The sequence below is a fragment of the Acanthochromis polyacanthus genome, chromosome 7, assembly GCF_021347895.1.
Source record: "Acanthochromis polyacanthus isolate Apoly-LR-REF ecotype Palm Island chromosome 7, KAUST_Apoly_ChrSc, whole genome shotgun sequence".
NCBI lineage: Eukaryota > Metazoa > Chordata > Actinopteri > Pomacentridae > Acanthochromis > Acanthochromis polyacanthus.
Window position 1 is genome coordinate 42,539,298 of NC_067119.1, and position 19,089 is coordinate 42,558,386.

General features: G+C 42.4%; 1 protein-coding gene across 4 annotated transcripts; it reads left to right on the forward strand.

The window, feature by feature from the left end:
• Positions 1-2,745: 2,745 nt before the first annotated feature.
• LOC110961327 (lysosomal membrane ascorbate-dependent ferrireductase CYB561A3) lies at positions 2,746-8,030 on the forward strand. Of its 4 annotated transcripts, none has more exons than XM_022208905.2 (7): positions 2,746-2,805; positions 3,265-3,373; positions 4,640-4,844; positions 7,049-7,257; positions 7,338-7,492; positions 7,568-7,733; positions 7,828-8,030. In XM_022208905.2, exons 2-7 carry the CDS (start codon positions 3,272-3,274, stop codon positions 7,852-7,854), a joined length of 864 nt encoding a protein of 287 aa, XP_022064597.1. In that variant the 5' UTR covers positions 2,746-2,805; positions 3,265-3,271; the 3' UTR covers positions 7,855-8,030. The 4 variants fall into 4 exon arrangements, with proteins under 4 accessions (XP_022064597.1, XP_022064595.1, XP_022064596.1 ...); XM_022208903.2 differs by having other exon boundaries at positions 2,800-2,917; XM_022208904.2 differs by lacking the exon at positions 2,746-2,805 and adding an exon at positions 2,946-3,172.
• Positions 8,031-19,089: the final 11,059 nt, after the last annotated feature.

Below are 19,089 nucleotides of genomic sequence, written 5' to 3' on the forward strand. Positions count from 1 at the left end.
ACGTGCACACGCCTCATTCCTTAAATGTCATGTAAATGAGAACGCTGCTGTTGGTGGTTGGTGTGGAGGATTAGAGAAACCTAGTGGCCCAGACACCATCTTAAATGTTTAACTGGTACATGTTTAGCTGTTATAACAGACTGTAGATCAGCAGAGCAGGTCTGCTTCACATCAATGCATGTTTACAATCAAGTCCCACTTTGTCATATTCAGAGAAAATGAAAAAGTTAGCAGTGGAAAGTGTTGCCTCTGCAGTTCAAATGATAACACGGCTCTAAAATACAGTCAGGAGAGGAGAGGAGTCTGAATACTGGCATGCTGCGTTCATGTACAGATGTACAGGGACCAGGTTACTGCAGAACTAATCTGTATTTACTGGATGTCCCTGAGTAACTCTAGTACTGACGATATGTGTTTCTAGATGCACTGAATCTCACACAGTCCAGTGGAGGGACTTCACTGTTTTGGTTTAACTAACTTACATGACGCTTTTCATCGAAAATGTAATGTTTCTTTAGCAAGCTGCCAGAAATGTAGACCAACATCCCTCCATCATCCATCCTCCATCCATACACTGCTTAATCCTCATTATGGGGGTGGAGTCTATCCCAGCTGACTGAGGGTGAAGGCAGGGTTCACCTGGACAGGTAACAGTCTGTCACAGGGCTACACATAGAGACAAACAATCACACTCACATTCACACCTACAGACAGTTTAGAATCACCAGTTAACCTCAGCATGTTTGTGGACTGTGGGAGGAAGCTGGAGAACCTGGAGAAAAGCCACACATGTACAGGAGAACATGGAGACTCCATGCAGGAAGATCCCAGGAAGGAAGGGACACGAACCGGGATCTTCTAGCTGTGAGGTGACAGAACTAACCACTATAGCACTCTGCAGCTCCACCAGCAAATCAGCAAAGTGGTGAATGTTTCTATTCAAAATTGATGCTGAAGTTCCAAATAGATCTATAATGGCAATCCAGAAATGGGGTTTATGGAATCTTTGTGTTTAAAATTGGGTCCATTTTACATTCTTCACTTTGTACTTTGTTATATGTGACATCAAATTTCTCCCCAAAATTCAATGAAACATTGATGATTTTGTTCTTTCATTTGTCATTCTGTAGCATCTACTTCGGACAGATGATTCCTGAAATAGAGCAGCCACACCAGAAAAGTTTGTTTCTGCTTTTTGATGCCAAAAACAGCACTGTCAGTATTTAGGTCTGCTTGTTGTGTGACAGCAGCCTGTCAGAGAGCAGACTGTGGACAGCAGATAGATGCTGGCTGATGCTGCCTCCAGGTGGAGCTCAAAGACTACACATCAGGTCAGCTGCAGGCCTTTTCCTTCCATAGGGGTCCTTCTTTCCTATGTTTTCATTCATGTGTCATGGTGACCACAGCGACCACACAGCATGTAGGACATGTACAGAGCTGAACAAATGATTTAGACCCCCACACAGTGTAAGCTGCTTTGCACTTTGTTCTATTCTTATTTATTCTTGTACTGCCTTTATACTTTTTCTTTCGGAGCTGCCTGTAATGGTGAACTTTCCCCACTGCGGGATCAATAAAGTTAATCTTGTCTTAAATTCTTCACTCCTGTTCAACATGGTGAAGCGTCAGAACTCACTGAGAAAGACCGAGTCAGAATTAAAGCCCTTCATGATGCTGGATGGTCTTTGACACATAAAGTGTTCAGTGTGGTCAGTATGCCTTGGACTGGATTACAGAGACTGGTGTTTAGAAAACACACCAAGGAACAGGCTGAAAATGAAGCTAACTGAAGCAGATGTGAGGAACCTTAAGATCTGAAGTACTAGAGACAGAAGGAAGACCACTGCTGATGTTCAGGTGGAGATTAATGCTTCTAGATCAGAATCTGAAAAGTCTCCAGAATGAAGGAGCAAGACTTAAAGGGAAGAACAGCTGCAAAGAAGACATTGTTGAGGCTTCAAACATCCAAAAACGCCTAAAATATGCTGCAAACACTGCACTGTAGATGACTGGAAGAAGGTTCTCTGGATGGACGAGTCCAAGTTTGAACTCTTCAGTCAGCACCTTTATGTCCACTGAAAAGCTGGAGAATGTTTTGATGATGATGGATTACACCCACCCAGATTCTAGTATGGTATGGGGTTCCTTTTGTGGAAACAGCATGGGCAGGGTAGTTAAAACGGATGGTATCACAAACAAGAAGGTCGACCACAACATCATGCATCATGGAATCCCTTCTGGATTGAACCTGATGGTCGTGTGTTCATACACCAAGAAGACAACGACCAGAAAACAGACTTCAGAGCTGAGCAGAAACTACTGGACCAAGAAGAATGAACCTGGAGTTCTGGAACTGATGGACTGGCAAAGTCTAAGTCTAGACTCCTACTGAACAGATCTGAGATTTAGTTAATTCAAAAACAAACAATTTTAATTTGTTTCATCCAAAGCAAATCTCTGAGAACAGCTAGAAACTTTTTGGAACTCAAAAACAAAAGAGATTTAAAGAGTTGAAAAGCTCATAAAAACAACGGCAGCAACAATACAGCTGTTATCAGAACCACAGGAAGTCATACAGAAGATTAAGATTTATATGTAATACATGTAAATAAGGACTGTTTAGTTGTTCCAGTTTGTGATTTACCTAATGAATAACAATGCAATGTTAAGTTTGAAGATAGATAGACGGATAGATACATTACTGATAATAATAAAAGGGCAGACACGGTGCTGAGTGCTGGACCAGCAGAAGTAATAAAACCACATTTCCCAGAAGGCCTTGCGCTACTACAAGGAAATGTTTCGGTAAATATCTCTTCCTGGTCTGAAAGCCTTCTACTTGTAAACAGCGGGTTGTTTTTAGGCATTTTACAGGTTCTTCGTACGTGTGGAGTGTTTGTAGATCAGGCAGAAAGCTGTAAGCTCCTTAAACATGTTAAATCCAGACCTTAATGTGAAGGACAGATACGTAACTTTTTATACAAGACTTAACGTAAAAAACAGGAGACTTAACTTGACCTTGCTGTAAAATATAACACGCACCTGTTTTAGCGCAAATTAAGACTCTAAGCGAATCTGTCTTTTGCATTCTTTAATTCGGTGTACATAAAAACACGCTTCGGGTGTCAGAGTTAGTTATCCGAGTAGTTTTACAAGTCAAATGGATGGGTGGGTGAGTTCAGTCACAGAGGAGTTGTGTTTTTGACAGGAACTTCTCTGTGTTGCTTCTGATTCCTCTTCTGCCACTTTGCATGTGATTTCCAGCGACTAGATGCAGCAGGGCTCTGACTGCCTCCCCCTCTCACACCTGGGCCCATGTGGAAGTGAGACCTTCCCTCTACCACAGAAACACGAAGTGACCTCCCCCAGAGCTGTGAGTCAGTCACACTTTAGCCAGAGGGTCATGAGACCAGCAGAAGCTCCTGCATGATGTAGAGTAGGAAGTGTTATCAGTGTGACAGCAGCTGTGGAGAAGGTAAGGAGCCTCATGGTATGCGATCATTATCAGACATCCAGCACATGAGGAACACTGAGAGGAACCAGCCCTCTCTGTGGCGTTTTATTAGAGCTTCTGCTGTTAAATTGTGCTTTCATGTTATTTTCTTCACAGTTTTGCAGTCATTTTATTTGTTGCTGTCAGTAAATTGAGTTGATATTTGTAAAGTGCAGCTTGAATCCAGATTTTGTACTCTTTAAAGCCTTCATTTTATCACAGCTTAGAGCTTCCTGGGCATTACCTGAACCTGTTAGACCAGAGGGTTCAACATGAGGCCCGTGGGCCAAAAGTGGTCCTCCAGAGGGTCCAATCCGGCCCTCAAAGTGGAAAAATGACAGAGTTTTATTTATTGAGAACTGCAGATTCTCAGTTAATAAAACTATAAATAATTTCTAGACCATGAAAAGTAGTTTGGATCTTAAAGTAAAATAGTAGATTGTTCTTTGTTCTTTTGTCGTTTTCTGTCTCATTTTTGTAATATTTTATCTGTTTTTTGTTGGTTTTTGTCTGACTTTTGTCGTTTGTCTAATTTTCTGTTGTTTTGTTTCTGGTTTTTGTCGTTTTGTGTTTCTTTTTTGTCTCGCTTGTGTTTTTTGTCTTGTTTTCGTCATTTTGTGTTTTGCTATATTTGTTGTTTTGTTTCTTGTTTTTGTCACTTTTTAAAAAACTTTTATGTCTCTTTATTTTGTTTTGTGGCGTTTGTCTCATTTTGTTGCTTTGTGTCTCATTTTTGTACTATTTTGTCTTGTTTTGTTGTTTTCTTGTCTGTTTTTGTCTGACTTTTGTGGTTCTGATCCTCCAGTAAATCCTCCATGGTTCAGCTCCAGGTGACTAAATGTTGTGTTCCTTTGTAGACACTCTGATCTGGAAGTTGTAATGAGGAAATGATAAACTGAGGATGAATGCTGATGAAACTGAACGTATTTTTCTTAATAAATTTCAGGTTGTTCATGATGTTTAGTAAAAAGATAATTCCTTAAATGTGAACATTTCTGCACTAAACCAAAGGAACCGTTAGGAGCTGTTTACAGGTTATTATGCTGTGGTTTTACTGGAGATCAGGCTGGGCTGAATGTTTAACCAGAACTAGACTGAGTCTGGCTCCTCTGTGTCAGATGATGATGTGTTCTTCTGCTGCTGTAGTCTGCAGGCGCCTCCAGGATGCGGCAGACCGTGATCTTCTACCTGAGCTTCCTGCTGGGCCTGGCTCTGAGCCTGGCCAGCCTGGTGTGTGTGTGTGTGTGGAGCGCACGGTGGAGGGGCGGGTTCGCCTGGGACGGCTCGGCTCTGCAGTTCAACTGGCACCCCGTCCTGATGGTGGCGGGTCTGGTGGTGCTGTACGGCAACGGTGACTGACCACATTCACACTTTCATTTCTGCTTCTCACTTCTGTTCTTCCTGCAGATGATCTGCTTTAATTTTGTCCCAGTCTGGGTTTGTAGAGAAGAAGCTGTCATTCTGGTACCGTCTGCACTGGTTGTTTATCATTTCTGCTCAAATCCCATCAAATGAAAGAAGATGTGTGAACGTGCTGGATAGTCTGGTCTGTTCATGTGGTTTCAGTCATCCAGTAAACAAAAGGAACCACACACTTCTGCTAGTTTGAGCAGATGATCTGATTCAAACTGAAGCGTTTTACTGCCTGAACTGACATGCTCATGTGTGAAACTGCAGTGAGTGAAGCTGTTTTTGGTCCTTAACGCATGGATGAGCTTTAGTTATAATATCATACTGGCTGTGGGTGGATGGAGGACAGCAGTTCTTATGTTTTATCATATTAGACAAGTTGAATCAGCTGTGACAGGGAATATCGTGGTGTAATGTTAAACTATAAATACTGTAAATGACCTGAAACATCCCGGCTGTTTGAGGAACCAAACGTCTGTCAGTGTTCCTGACAGTTAGTAGATCTGTCTGTGACCAGATAGACCGCCTCAACAAAAAGTATATTCCTAAAAAAGAACCATGGAAATGACACCGTTAATCAGATCCAGAAACCATAAAGCAGAATGAATGTGTGGATTTTCTGCTTTTTGAAGCTCCTTGCTCTACTTATGCTGATGTTATGAACCACACAGAGGAAAAAGTGAACTAAACTCAGACTTTAAATCATCAAAAGCACTTTTTTCTGCATGTCCTTTTTTAAAAGTATATTCATTTTAACACATATATCTATTCATTGATTCAGCTGTCAACCAATATTTATATTTACTTATTGTGTCAAATACTGCTATCTGCCAAACATGTGATTACCACAATTAATTAATTATAAGGCCTGTAATTAGTTGTATATTTATATACAGACACATGATGATCTCGTGTTTGATTTTACATAAAGAGAACGTTTGTATTTGATTGTACAGGAAGTCAGAGCCCAGTCTGAGGCAGTGGTTCCCAAACTGAGAGGCCAGTATTAAACTAGAACAGACAACATGTCACCACTTCCTCCCTCTGAAGCCAGACCGTTCTAGAAATGGGACCTCGTGTTATCTGTGATGATGGAGGATGGAGATGTGAGCACTCCTTAACGTTCACTCTGCCGTAGTGTGGACTGTCTGGGACTGTTCTGGATGCTCTGTGAATGCTGCTGATCAGAACTGTTTAACTAGACACAGCTGTAGCTAGAAACTGCTTTTTGGTTGAGCCGGTTTGCTCTAAAGTTGGTGATAACTTCTAAACAGCAGCCTTTTACATCCATGTCCAAACAGAACCCTGCTCTCCTCCTCCATCACGACAACATCGCTCCTCTTTAAAGTCTCATATAACTAATAAACAACAAAGTGATCAGAAAATGAACAGCTGAACAAACACAAACGTATGAGAAGTGTTTGATACGTCAGGTTTTTTAGTTTGAATTGTGTTCCACATGTTAACGTAGGCAGGAACAGGTTTATTATCTGTGCCGTGGTATTATTCAGACTTCTCTCTGAGGGAGTAACTCTGTGGCTCTTAAATGTGTTGGTGGTCATTCTAGACATTATTATCTAATAAGGTTTATCTGTCTGTGCTCACTGACTGAAGGCTGTGATGAATAACTGGCTCCTTCTTCTCCTGAATGTCGACTTTGACGTGTGGAGATGGAGTTAAAGATTTATTGTGTGGTGTTTGTGGTTCAGGAGGTCCACTAACTGACCTTTCTGCATGTTAGTGGGTCAGAGTTAGCACAGCGTCACAGAAAAGCTTAAAAAGAGCAAACCCAGGACTTTTATAGCTTCACACTGTTAATGTTTCATCTGTCATTCCTCCCATAAACCTGAGAAATAAAACCTTCCTGTAGTGTGTAAGTGACCATCAGGGCTGACTAGTGTGGCTCACATGTCTGTTCAGGCTGTACTCAGTGCTTTAGTCATGGTCACAGCTGGGACAGACAGCAGAAATGTTAGCTTTAGTTCCTGGTAGGAGTCAAACCACAGAGAGGAGTCCAGCGTTCCTCATAGTGCTGCTGCATGTTTAGTGAAGCTCTGAGTCTCCAGACCCACAGCAGACACCGTGGAGCTCAGTGATCCTCTCACAGTGGATGGATGATCGTGCTAATGCGTGTCTTCCCTCCAGGAGCTGTGTTGTACCGCGTCCCTCTGACCTGGGGGCAGAATAAACTGCCCTGGAAGCTCCTGCATGCAGCGCTGATGCTCCTGGCCCTGGTGCTGTCAGTAGTGGGTCTTTGTGCTGTGTTTGGTTTCCACAACGCCAAAGGCACCCCCAACCTGTACTCCTTACACAGCTGGATCGGAATCACAGCTACAGCTCTGTTTGCCATGCAGGTACACGACTTTAACTGCAGAAACACGGTGACGTTCTGCCGTCGGTCACGTGCACTGACTGTTCCCTGCTTGTGTCTCAGTGGGTGGCGGGTTTGGCTGTGTTCCTCCTGCCCTGGTCCCCCACATCCCTCCGTAAGCTGCTGAAGCCTGTCCATGTGTGGCTGGGAGGCAGCATCCTGTCGCTCAGCATCGCCGCCTGCATCTCTGGCATCAATGAGAAGCTCTTCTTTGTTCTGTGAGTGCCTCAATTCTTTCCTTTAAGGTCAAATGTTAATGCTGTTCTTGTTCAAATATCTTTTTCTTTCCACAGAAAAGGGAGCACTGAAGCTCAGACGTACGCCGCCCTCCCACCTGAAGCTCTCTTAGCTAATTCATTAGGAGCTCTGATTGTGGCCTTCGGCTTGGTGGTCTTCCTCATTCTGTCCAACCAGAAGTGGCAGAGACCAGACTCCAGGCCTGAGGAGCTGGCCTACACGGTGAGAAAACAGCCTGGTTCAAACGAGATGACAGATCAGCAGGTTTACTGTGATGGAACATTTAATAATAACTCCTGTCTACTTCATTTCACAGCCTTTGCTTCAAGAAGAAAATGAATGAAGGGAAACTGGAGAAGTGCTCACTGCATCGGGGTAAATGAGTCCAATCAACAAAATACAGACAGTCTGTTGTGATGTGGAAGAATCGCCTGTCTATTGTGGATGTACATATTTATTTGAAATTCTATTTAAAATTGCTTTATTTGCTGAAAGAATTAAAGAATATTTGTCTTGGAAGCTGTGTTATTTTCCTAGCAGTGAAGCTGTACCATAGACTGTGTGTCACATACAGATTTACTGATGGTTCTGCATTTCACAAGGATGTTTGGTAGAACAAAATCTGCCAATCAGTGGCTGAAATCCCATTTTACTATTCTGATAGACTTTAATGGAGTAAAACTTTAGTCAGTTTCCAGATCAGGAGTTGTGGTCAGGTCTGTATTTATCCTGTAAGGATTCAGAATCATCTGAGCAGCTAGCTGTGGTTCCCAGAGGAGACAACAGCCCCTGATCTTTCATAGAATGTTCTCCAAACGTTACCATGCTAGCATAAGTCAAACTAAGATGTCAGGCGTATTAGCTGCTAAACATCTCCAGGCTACATCGTTATTCTGGACATGTTAGCATGGTGATGTGAACATTGAGCTGGAAGCAGGGCTGCAGGTAAAGCTGATGACCGGCTTTGATTGGTCGTCAGGGTGTCTGTGGTTCACTCATTGTTTCCTAGTTTTCATCTCTGATCACATTATGCAGGTCAGGTGAGGTCACATGATGAGGTTCTGATTTCTCCTGAAGGCAGAGAATTAAGACATGAAAGTGAAGATTAAAAACAAATCTCCAACACAAACATGTTGGAGATAATGAGTTTATTGTCTCACGATGAGTGAAATGTTGGTTTTTAATTACAGTCCGTCTTTGATTAAATCTCTAAAACTTCATCACTGCCCATCAAAATCACAGGTTCCCGCTTTCTTTTTTCTTGAAAACTGTTGCTCTGCCCTAAAATAGATGAGACAGAACCAGACTGTGCAGATCTTTCTCCATCCAACCCTCCTGCTTGTTGCAGATGGAGCACAGCAGCTCAAACATGGTACAACTACACGACAGCAAGCTGTGACATTAGAGTACTTCAGTGGTACATGTGTGAACCATGAACTGATTCTAAAGGAGAGTAATGGTAGATGAAGTCCCACCCTGTAAGTGGACAGCATTGGTTCCTCAGGTTGTTGTACATGAAGATCTGTAGATCAGTGTGTAGGAGTCCACTTGCTGATGCCATCATGAAACTTTCAACAGCATGGACTTCAGAATTGTGCCGTAATGTTTAAAATTTTACATTTTCTCATCCCTCATGCTGCTGCATTCTACACAGCTGAAGAAAGAGACTTTCTGCTTTTACACTTGTTTCCCTCATCTGTCAGCTGCACTTTGGTTATTAAATGAAGTCCACATGAAACTATCTGTCAGGATGCCTCCATCACATTTGGATGCCATCTGTTTGAAGTGTTCTCTGTGAAACCATGGAAACGGTGTTCATCTTCCTAAAACTAATGAAACAAACTGTCTGTGTGTGGAAACTCTCATTTCTCTTACTCTGTGGTTTCTGCAGGAACTACTTTTCATTCATGCTCTCATATACTGAAGGGTTTTCTTTCCTGTGAGGTTGTCTGAGCTCAGACTTCTGTTGACTCCAACAGTGGTGCAGCTGGAAATCTCAGAGACTCCTGATAGTGTTTCTGTGGAATCTAAGTAATATAAAAACACCTTAACCATCTGACGAGGATGAACCCTGCTGGGATGGGCTCTACAGGATGGGTATAGATGATGATGAATAGATTCACCCAAACCCAAGCCAGAACATGAAAACAGAAAGAACAAACCAGTGTTTGCTGCTGCTGCTGCAGTGGATCTTAATAACAAACTGTTGATGAAATTCTGTGTTCATCAAAGCCACAAAACACAGAAGTAGAGACAGATCTGGAGGAAGTATGCAGGGAGTGTACATCCCAGCGCTCAACATAGATGCATGAGAGTGAAACCGGTGAAGAGCAGAATTTGTCTCGTTGCCAGATGTTCTGAACAGCTTGCAGTGAGCTGAAGACCTGCAGGACGTCACACAGCTAATGGTGATGGAAAGCAGCAGATCTGGTGCTCAGCTGGAACCAGGGTGACTCATAATGGGGCAATTCTGGAAATGCATTAGTTCAGCATTTTTTTAGCTGAGTTTGGTAAAATAACTGAGAACACTCTCATGTCTGTCCGTTAAATCTGAAGCTACAGCCAGAAGACAGCTTCCTTAGCATAAACACAGGAAACAGAGGAACCACTAACCACTAATAAAAATACGTCTAGCAGCATCTCTGACCATCACTGATTAACACTGTATGGACTATCTCCTGCTGTTTATTCTGTTCTCAAACTGGTGGTGGTGCAAGGTGTTGAAGGGTGCACTAACAAACAAACCCAAACAAATCGTGCATGTGGCTCATGCAACAGGAGCAGAGAGAGCCCAGACAGGCCACTGGAAGCCAGCATGTACCCCAGTGCTCCACCTCTCACTGATTTAGCAGAGTCAATCTCAGCACCTCGGGCAGAACAGATATCATTAGTTCCTCTGTTTAGACAAATACACAGGGCTGTCACACCACTTGTTCCTTTAATCACTGATGTATAAGGGGCTCATCATTACAGATATCTACCATTCATCTACACATATTCACAATAGGCCTGCACACATCTGCAGCTGAATTATGATCAGTTGTGAGTCCAATTTCAAATACACACCGTTAAATTCTAACGAGCCACAATTCTAGTTCAAGATATCTTTAAGTCCTCTCAAATCAGAGCATCTACAGGGTCCTGGAATTAGGTTTGAAGTGGTCAGGATGATGCTGACGTCTTCAACTGGAAATATGACTAATCTTTAATTAGAGTCGGAACTAGATTTCTGTAATGATATCAGAAGTTTCTGCACATGGAAGGTGGTTGTGTCTTGCTTTTCACACATACACTCACTGACCACTTTATTAGGTACACCTGTTCAGCTTCTGGTTAACACAAACAACTAATCAGCCAATCACAGGCTACAGTTCACACAGACTCACCAAACCTGGACAAAAATGCTGCTGGTCTGATGAGTCTCTGTTTCAGCTGCAACATTCAGATGGTCAGAATTAGGAGTAAACATGAAAGCATGGATCCATCCTGCCTTGGATCAACAGTTCAGCCTGGTGGAGGTGTAATGGTGTGGAGGATATCTTCTTAGTACCAACTGATCATGGTTTAAAGTTGAGTATTGCTGCTAAAAATCTCCATCCCATAATGACCACAGTGGACCATCTTCTGATGCTTCTTCCAGCAGGATAATGCTCCACGTCACAAAGCTCAGGTCATCTCAAACTGGTTTCTAGAACATCACAATGAGTTCTCTGTTCTCCAACGGCCTCCACAGTCACCAGATCTCCATCCAGTAGAACCTTTAGATGTGGTGGAACGGGAGATTCTCATCATGATGTTCAGCCGACAAATCAGCAGCAGCTGTGTGATGTTATCATGTCAGTATGGACCAAAACCTCTGAGGAACGTTTCCAACAGCTTGTTGAACATTTGACACCAAGAATGAAGGCAGTTCTGAAGGTAAAAGGGGTCCAACCTTTTACTAGCAAAGTGTACCTAATAAAGTGACCAGGGAGTCCAATATGCCACTGGAGCCATAACAGCTGGTTACAAGCCGTTTTACAGCAATGACAGAGCAGACTGAGACCAAAGTTCTCGTAGTGTTGTACCACGTGGCTTGAATGAATGATGCTCTTGTTTTATATGAGCTCCTCACTCAGACGTTCTACCTGTCTCACAGCGAACGTTACTTCAACCAACACTGTCCAAATGCTCTTCTGGACCGACATCCAATGGAGAGCTTCGCATGAGCCGCCTTAACAGATGGCAATGACATCTGTAACTATTCTTCTGACTGGTTAAACTGAGCAGCACATGTTGCTAAGTGTCATGTTAAATGGTCAGAAGGACGTTATGTTCTGTTATAGAGTAGATGTCACCAGTCACAGTGGAGCTACAGCTGGGCACAATGCAGAAGATGTCTGTCAGTTTAATTCCAGCTATTAAAGCTCCACTACTAAATGTTAAGACAGCTTTGTTGGAAAAGTTTCTCATGTTATAGCTTTTGAGTGTTTACATCACTGGCAGTAGAGAGTCCTGATCTGCTGCTTCTCATTCACTGCTGGAGCTTCATTTTGTCTTCATCAGCAATTCACACATACAGTGCCTTGTGAAAGTATTCGGCCCCCTTGAACTTTTCAACCTTTCGCCACATTTCAGGCTTCAAACATAAAGATATAAAATTGTAATTTTTGTCAAGAATCAACAACAAGTGGGACACAATCGTGAAGTGGAATGAAGTTTATTGGACATTTTAAACTTTTTTAACAAATAAAAACCTGAAAAGTGGGGCGTGCAATATTATTCGGCCCCCTTGCATTAATACTTTGTAGCGCCACCTTTTGCTGCAATTACAGCTGCAGGTCTCTTGGGGTATGTCTCTATCAGTTTTGCACATCGAGAGACTGAAATTCTTGCCCATTCTTCCTTGCAAAACAGCTGGAGCTCAGTGAGATTGGATGGAGAGCGTTTGTGAACAGCAGTCTTCAGCTCTGCCCACAGATTCTCCATTGGATTCAGGTCTGGACTTTGACTTGGCCATTCTAACACCTGGATACGTTTATTTGTGAACCATTCCATTGTAGATTTGGCTTTATGTTTTGGATCATTGTCCTGTTGGAAGATAAATCTCCGTCCCAGTCTCAGGTCTTTTGCAGACTCCAACAGGTTTTCTTCCAGAATGCTCCTGTATTTGGCTCCATTCATCTTCCCATCAATTTTAACCATCTTCCCTGTCCCTGCTGAAGAAAAGCAGGCCCAAACCATGAGGCTGCCACCACCATGTTTGACAGTGGGGATGGTGTGTTCAGGGTGATGAGCTGTGTTGCTTTTACGCCAAACATATGGTTTTGCATTGTGGCCAAAAAGTTGGATTTTGGTTTCATCTGACCAGAGCACCTTCTTCCACATGTTTGCTGTGTCTCCCAGGTGGCTTGTGGCAAACTTCAAACTAGACTTTTTATGGATATCTTTGAGAAATGGCTTTCTTCTTGCCACTCTTCCATAAAGGCCAGATTTGTGCAGTGTACGACTGATTGTTGTCCTATGGACAGACTCTCCCACCTCAGCTGTAGATCTCTGCAGTTCATCCAGAGTGATCATGGGCCTCTTGGCTGCATCTCTGATCAGTCTTCTCCTTGTTCCAGGTGAAAGTTTAGAGGGACGGCCGGGTCTTGGTAGATCTGCAGTGGTCTGATACTCCTTCCATTTCAATATGATTGCTTGCACAGTGCTCCTTGAGATGTTTAAAGCTTGGGAAATCTTTTTGTATCCAAATCCGGCTTTAAACTTCTCCACAACAGTATCTGGGACCTGCCTGGTGTGTTCCTTGGTCTTCATGATGCTCTCTGCACTTTAAACAGAACCCTGAGACTATCACAGAGCAGGTGCATTTATACGGAGACTTGATTACACACAGGTGGATTCTATTTATCATCATCAGTCATTTAGGACAACACTGGATCATTCAGAGATCCTCACTGAACTTCTGGAGTGAGTTTGCTGCACTGAAAGTAAAGGGGCCCAATAATATTGTACACCCCACTTTTCAGTTTTTTATTTGTTAAAAAAGTTTAAAATATCCAATAAATTTCGTTCCACTTCACGATTGTGTCCCAATTGTTGTTGATTCTTGACAAAAAATTAAATTTTATATCTTTATGTTTGAAGCCTGAAATGTGGCGAAAGGTTGAAAAGTTCAAGGGGGCCGAATACTTTCACAAGGAACTGTATATATAAACAGGCAGATTTGATCAGTGAGACCAGTGCAGAAGTAACTATGGTCTAATTCCAAACTCAAGGCTTCAAAACGAGGCTCCATGAACCAGTAGGGACATCATGGAGGTAATGTTCATCTTTTATTTAAAGTCTACACGTTCACATTCTGCTAAATACGTACAGCATCTTAGGCAGGCTGTCTGCTCATCCTCTTATCTAACCAAAGATCGAATATGTGTTTTCCCAAAATGTCAACTATAAGATGCAAACTGTCTCACTGTTCTCTTATATTTTCATTCCTCATTAAGATGACATGCAGGAAGAAGGTTTATTCCAGCCTGCACTGGGTAGAGCTTCTGTTCCAGGTGTCTGAAAACTGTGATAATAAAAGAAGTACACAGAATACCTGTGCAGGGGATCAGAAACAGCACTGCTAATCATTCTGATGATCCTATCTGTGATCATGATCAGTGACAATGAATGGTAAAAGTGTGATGGAGACCAGTATCATGTTCCCTTCAGGAAAATTGGGACAACCTGTGCTCAGTGACAACTCTGCTCCAGAGACTTAAAAGAGGAGAAGATGAAGTGAGTTCCTGCAGCACTGATCTCCATCAGTCACTGCTTGATGTGGCCTCTTTTCTCAGAATGAAAGGTCTGACAGCGCTGCAGTGGCAGTCAAAGGGAAACAATGGAACAAATAAAACAATGATCAAAGACCACAAACACTGGAAGCTCCACTGCTATAGAAACCTGAGGAATCAAAGTCACACAATAAAAGCACAAATGAACCACAGCAACAGTCATGTGAGTTTGATTTCAGGACATTCTGAGCGGTCTCCGAATGAACAGTCTGGGTTGTGTTAGGAAGCAAAACGCTGGAAGTGTTCTGACACAACACTTTATATATGAAGTATAACATTAGCTGGCTGTGTTGTACGTGGCCGGAGTGTGCCACAAAGTTTTCCACATTAGTTGAAGAACATTTGTTTAGTTTTACACAAGGTGGCAGCAGAGTCCAGTCCAGGTCTGCTCCTGTGCTCTTAAAAAGTATGAAAAAATAAACTTTATGTTCCAATTTGATCCCAAAACCACCAAATGGCAGAAAAATATCCATCTACCACTCATGACAGTCTAAAACAAGAACCACAACTAAACAATAATGGTCAAAAATAAACAGGTAATAAATCAATGAACTCCAATCCATCTGTTTTCTGCTCATCTGTGTGCATCTCAATGCTAAACTGAGGCAGAACCCAAAAATGACCCAAAAATTCCAGCCAAAAGCACTTGAAAATCCAACAAACTAGAATTAATATGCCTTGTTGCTAATGAGAGGTAGAAATGCTGAATTTTAAGGATTAAAAAGATAACATTCCTGCTTTGCAGACTGAACTTTGTGGCCGCCTACAGTTAACTTTACCTGTTTTACACCATCCTGACTGAAAGTCCAGTGATTGGCTTCTTTAAACTTCCGCCCCAAATCTAAAATGGATCATTGTCATGTTTTTATTGGTTGCTGTGTTTTGACAAAAGAAAGAAATCTGTAATCCTATGAAGAAATTAATGTGAAAAAATCAGTTTTGTTATAACTCAGATGTTTCTAATATTTGTTTCAATATGAAATAGAACTGAAGGTTGCATCAATAAGTACTAGTGTAAAAGAAAAGAGACACAGCTCAATAACTGCTAACTTCTTTCAGTATTTTAATGACTAAAATATCTTACTATTGTTTTGTTCATTGGTAGCTGTGGCTTGTCAGAATATTGTCAACTAAAGCTGCAATAACTTCTTCTTTTTTTAAGATTAGCCATATGGAAGCTTCAGAAACAAGTTGTAAACACAACAAGATTTGATGTTGTCTCATAAGCTCTAAAATTTAGCCAATCATGATTAATGCAATGCTAACTCCAGTATGAATCTGCTTTTATCTTGTGCATTATCTGTATCTGGAATGATGCTCTGAGAGCGTTCAGAGTAAAGCAGTGGGCTGTACAGCAGAGAAAAGAGCTGAAACTGTCTGTAAATATCCATGAAGTCATAATTCTCTCACTAGTATTTTAACTTTTCATTTAACACAACGTTATCATGAAACTGTTGATTTACATTCAGATATTGTATTGTAATAATAGATAACCTGTCTTAGAAAAGATCATATTTTACTTAGCTGAGATATTGTTATAAATACGAATGCTGTTGATAAAATGTTATTTTTTATGTTTGGTTAGTATAGCAACCTAAAAGTTTTGCTTTCCTGCAAACTAACATTAGCTTAAGTTTGTCCTACAAGTTTAACCACTGACTTTTCCATCCATCCATTGACTTCCACTTATCCGGGGTCACGGAGGCAGCAGGCGAAGCAGGTCGTTCCAGACGTCCCTCTCCCCAGCGACGCTTTCCAGCTCTTCCTGGGGGATCCCGAGGCGTTCCCAGGCCAGACGAGATGTATAATCCCTCCAGCGAGTTCTGGGTCTACCCTGGGGTCTCCTCCCAGACAGACGTGTTAGGAAAACCTCCAAAGGAAGTCTCCTTGGAGGCATCTGAATCAGATGGCCAAACCACCTCAACTGGCTCCTTTCGATGCGAAGGAGCAGCGGCTCTACTCTGAGCTCCCTCCGGATGTCTGAGCTCCTCACCCTATCTCTAAGGCTGAGCGCAGCCACCCTACAGAGGAAACTCTTTTCGGCTGCTTGTATCCGCGATCTTGTTCTTTCGGTCACTACCCAAAGCTCATGACCATAGGTGAGGGTTGGAACATAGATGGACTGGTAAATCGAGAGCTTCTCCTTACGGCTCAGCTCCCTCTTCACCACGACGGTTCGGTACAACGCCTGCATTACTGCTGACGCCGCACCAATCCGCCTGTCCATCTCTCGCTCCATTTTCCCATCATTCGTGAACAAGATCCCGAGATACTTAAACTCCTTCGCTTGGGGAAGCAACTCCCCCCCAACCCGGAGGGAGCAATCCATCGGTTTCCGGCAGAGAACCATGGCCTCGGACTTGGAGGTGCTGATCCGCATCCCTGCCGCTTCACACTCGGCTGCAAACCGCTTCAGTGCGTGCCGGAGGTCACGGTCTGAGGACGCCAACAAAACCACATCATCCGCAAAAAGCGGAGATGTGATCCTGAGGCCCCCAAACCGAAAACCCTCCCCACCATGACTACATCTTGAGATCCTGTCCATCACCACTGACTTTTCTACTCACAAATCTTTTCTATTCCAAAGAAGCCAGTGTGAATATTGTCTGTGAAGGTTCTCAGTCGTCTAGGTCATCTTAAGGTGAAGGGTTTAGTTCAGGCAACTGGACTTATTCTTGTGATCTTGAAGACGTTTCGTCTCTTATCCAAGTGGCTTCTTCAGTTCTAAAAACTAGTTTGGAGAGTCCCAGGTATTTAACCACTAGAGGTGAAGGTGGGGCTAAGGCTGATGGTATCTAATGAAGGACTAAAGAAATCTTTCAACCACAGGTGTTGAATCCAATGAGGTATTAATATGCTAATAGAGGAGGGCCTGGTGAGAGTCGTTGATTTAACGGCCCACTGAGTAGCCCCGTACCTATGACTCATCATCATGTGAGTCCTTAGGCTCACCTGAGGAAAGGAATGAAGAGTGGTTAAATCTTCTGGGCAGAGCTCTTAAGGCAGCTTCGTATGTTGCTGAGAGATGGTGTCTGAGGCCTCCCCCTCTGTTCAGAGTGGGTCGCTCTAGATGAACATAAATGGCCTCTTTCACTCCTCTCTCAAACCATCTGTCCTCTCTGTCTAGAATATGTACATCTGAGTCCTGGGAGGAGTGGCCTTTCTCCTGTAAATGTAAATGGACAGATGAAGCTCTTCTGTGTTGGGCCAATATGTCTGTGTAGAGTCATTCCAGGTGAAATGACCAGATATTCCTTGGGGGTGTTGCTGTACCATCTTCAAATTAGTCCTAAATTTGCCATTAGATAGTCACAAAAGTACTTTCTATGCAAAATTGTAGGCCTGTAGCTCAAATAGTTTCTGAGTTGTGGGGGTCTGAAATTTTCAGAATTTGGGCTATAAAAAGCCTCGCCAGCGTTTTTTTTTTTTTCATCTTTAAGTGGTTATTTGTCAGCCTCTAGACATACCAGAGAGCTGTGAGTTGGTAAACAAGGCCTCTGCATGTAGCTAGTGCCCCACAAACATCTCCAGGTGTTTCCCTACACTCTGCAGGCCATGGGGGCTTGCTAACAATGCTAAAAATTAAGAGATACCTGTAGAAGTGTTCTAACACCCCTGGGTTCCATTCTACACAAACCTGTGTGATAACTTAGCAAACTGGAGCTTTCTAGGTACCTCAGTTTGGAAAATATGAGCTCCCAAATTTGGACGAGATTTTTAATTGGCTATTTTTGGTGGAAAAAATCTCAGTGTGGGACAGGTACCAGAGACCCCAATTTTTTCTACAAGACAGTTCCATCTGTCTTCTATCACTGTACAAAAAAGCAGCAGGGTTATATTTGTAGTTACTGAGATATTCTTACTCAAAATGGCATGGGTGATGTCAAAATGGTTTTTTGCTTTTCAGTACTTTAAATTGGGATACTAGTATTAGTAGTCATTATGTATGTTTTGTTCTTTTTGAAATGTTAGTTGTTAAAGGTGACTACCTTCAAAAAGTGTAACGCCCTTTTTGTGTCACAAGGTCTAGTTTAGAGCCATACCTGTAGATATCATGACATGTTGACACCCATCTGCTATACTAATACTACTAATATCTTCCAGTCATTGAGGCTTCACCGACAGAGATGTCAACTGTTAACACAGTTCTGAAGAGAAGTGTTGCAGTTGCTGATCAGCTAGAACTGGACCAGGTAGTATTAGTTTTTGACCAAGCTGTATATGCCAAAGCTCAACAAATCCGCTGGAAAAATGACGATTTCATGAAGCGGCTCATGATTCGACTAGATGAGTTTCATACATGCATGTCTTTCCTAGGTATTTTAGGAAAAAGGTTTGGTGATGCAGGATTGCAAGATACACTCATTGAGTCAGAAGTTGTTGCCCCAGGATCCATCAGTGGGGTGATCAGTGGTCATGAGTACAACCGCAGCATGAGGGCACACAAACTTATGTATGAGTCTGCAACGTATTTGTATGTGTATTAATCTATATTTTCATATTCAGAGACACTGTCGTATTTGAATAAATGTTTTATACCATACTTGTGAATGACTCTGACCTTTTGTGCATCCAGCCTAAATGCAGGTTGTGTAAGTTTCCCACCGTTTCCGTGTAAAGTCCTGCACGTCTTCGCCCTGGACATCTGTGAGATGCATATAGCATCGTTTCGATCCTTTTTTAGTAATTTTTGAAGGCGGTTTCCTTGTCTTTTCATCATCTTTGCTCGTATCTGTGGTAGATACAGTCGACACCATGTT

Excerpts from the sequence above, each read along its gene's own strand:
- LOC110961327 (XM_022208905.2), top strand. The coding sequence starts at position 3,272 with ATGCAGCAGGGCTCTGACTGCCTCCCCCTCTCACACCTGGGCCCATGT. Across the intron at positions 7,258-7,337 it reads CAGCTCTGTTTGCCATGCAG|TGGGTGGCGGGTTTGGCTGT; the intron begins GTACACGACTTT and ends CTTGTGTCTCAG. Across the intron at positions 7,734-7,827 it reads CTGAGGAGCTGGCCTACACG|CCTTTGCTTCAAGAAGAAAA; the intron begins GTGAGAAAACAG and ends TTCATTTCACAG.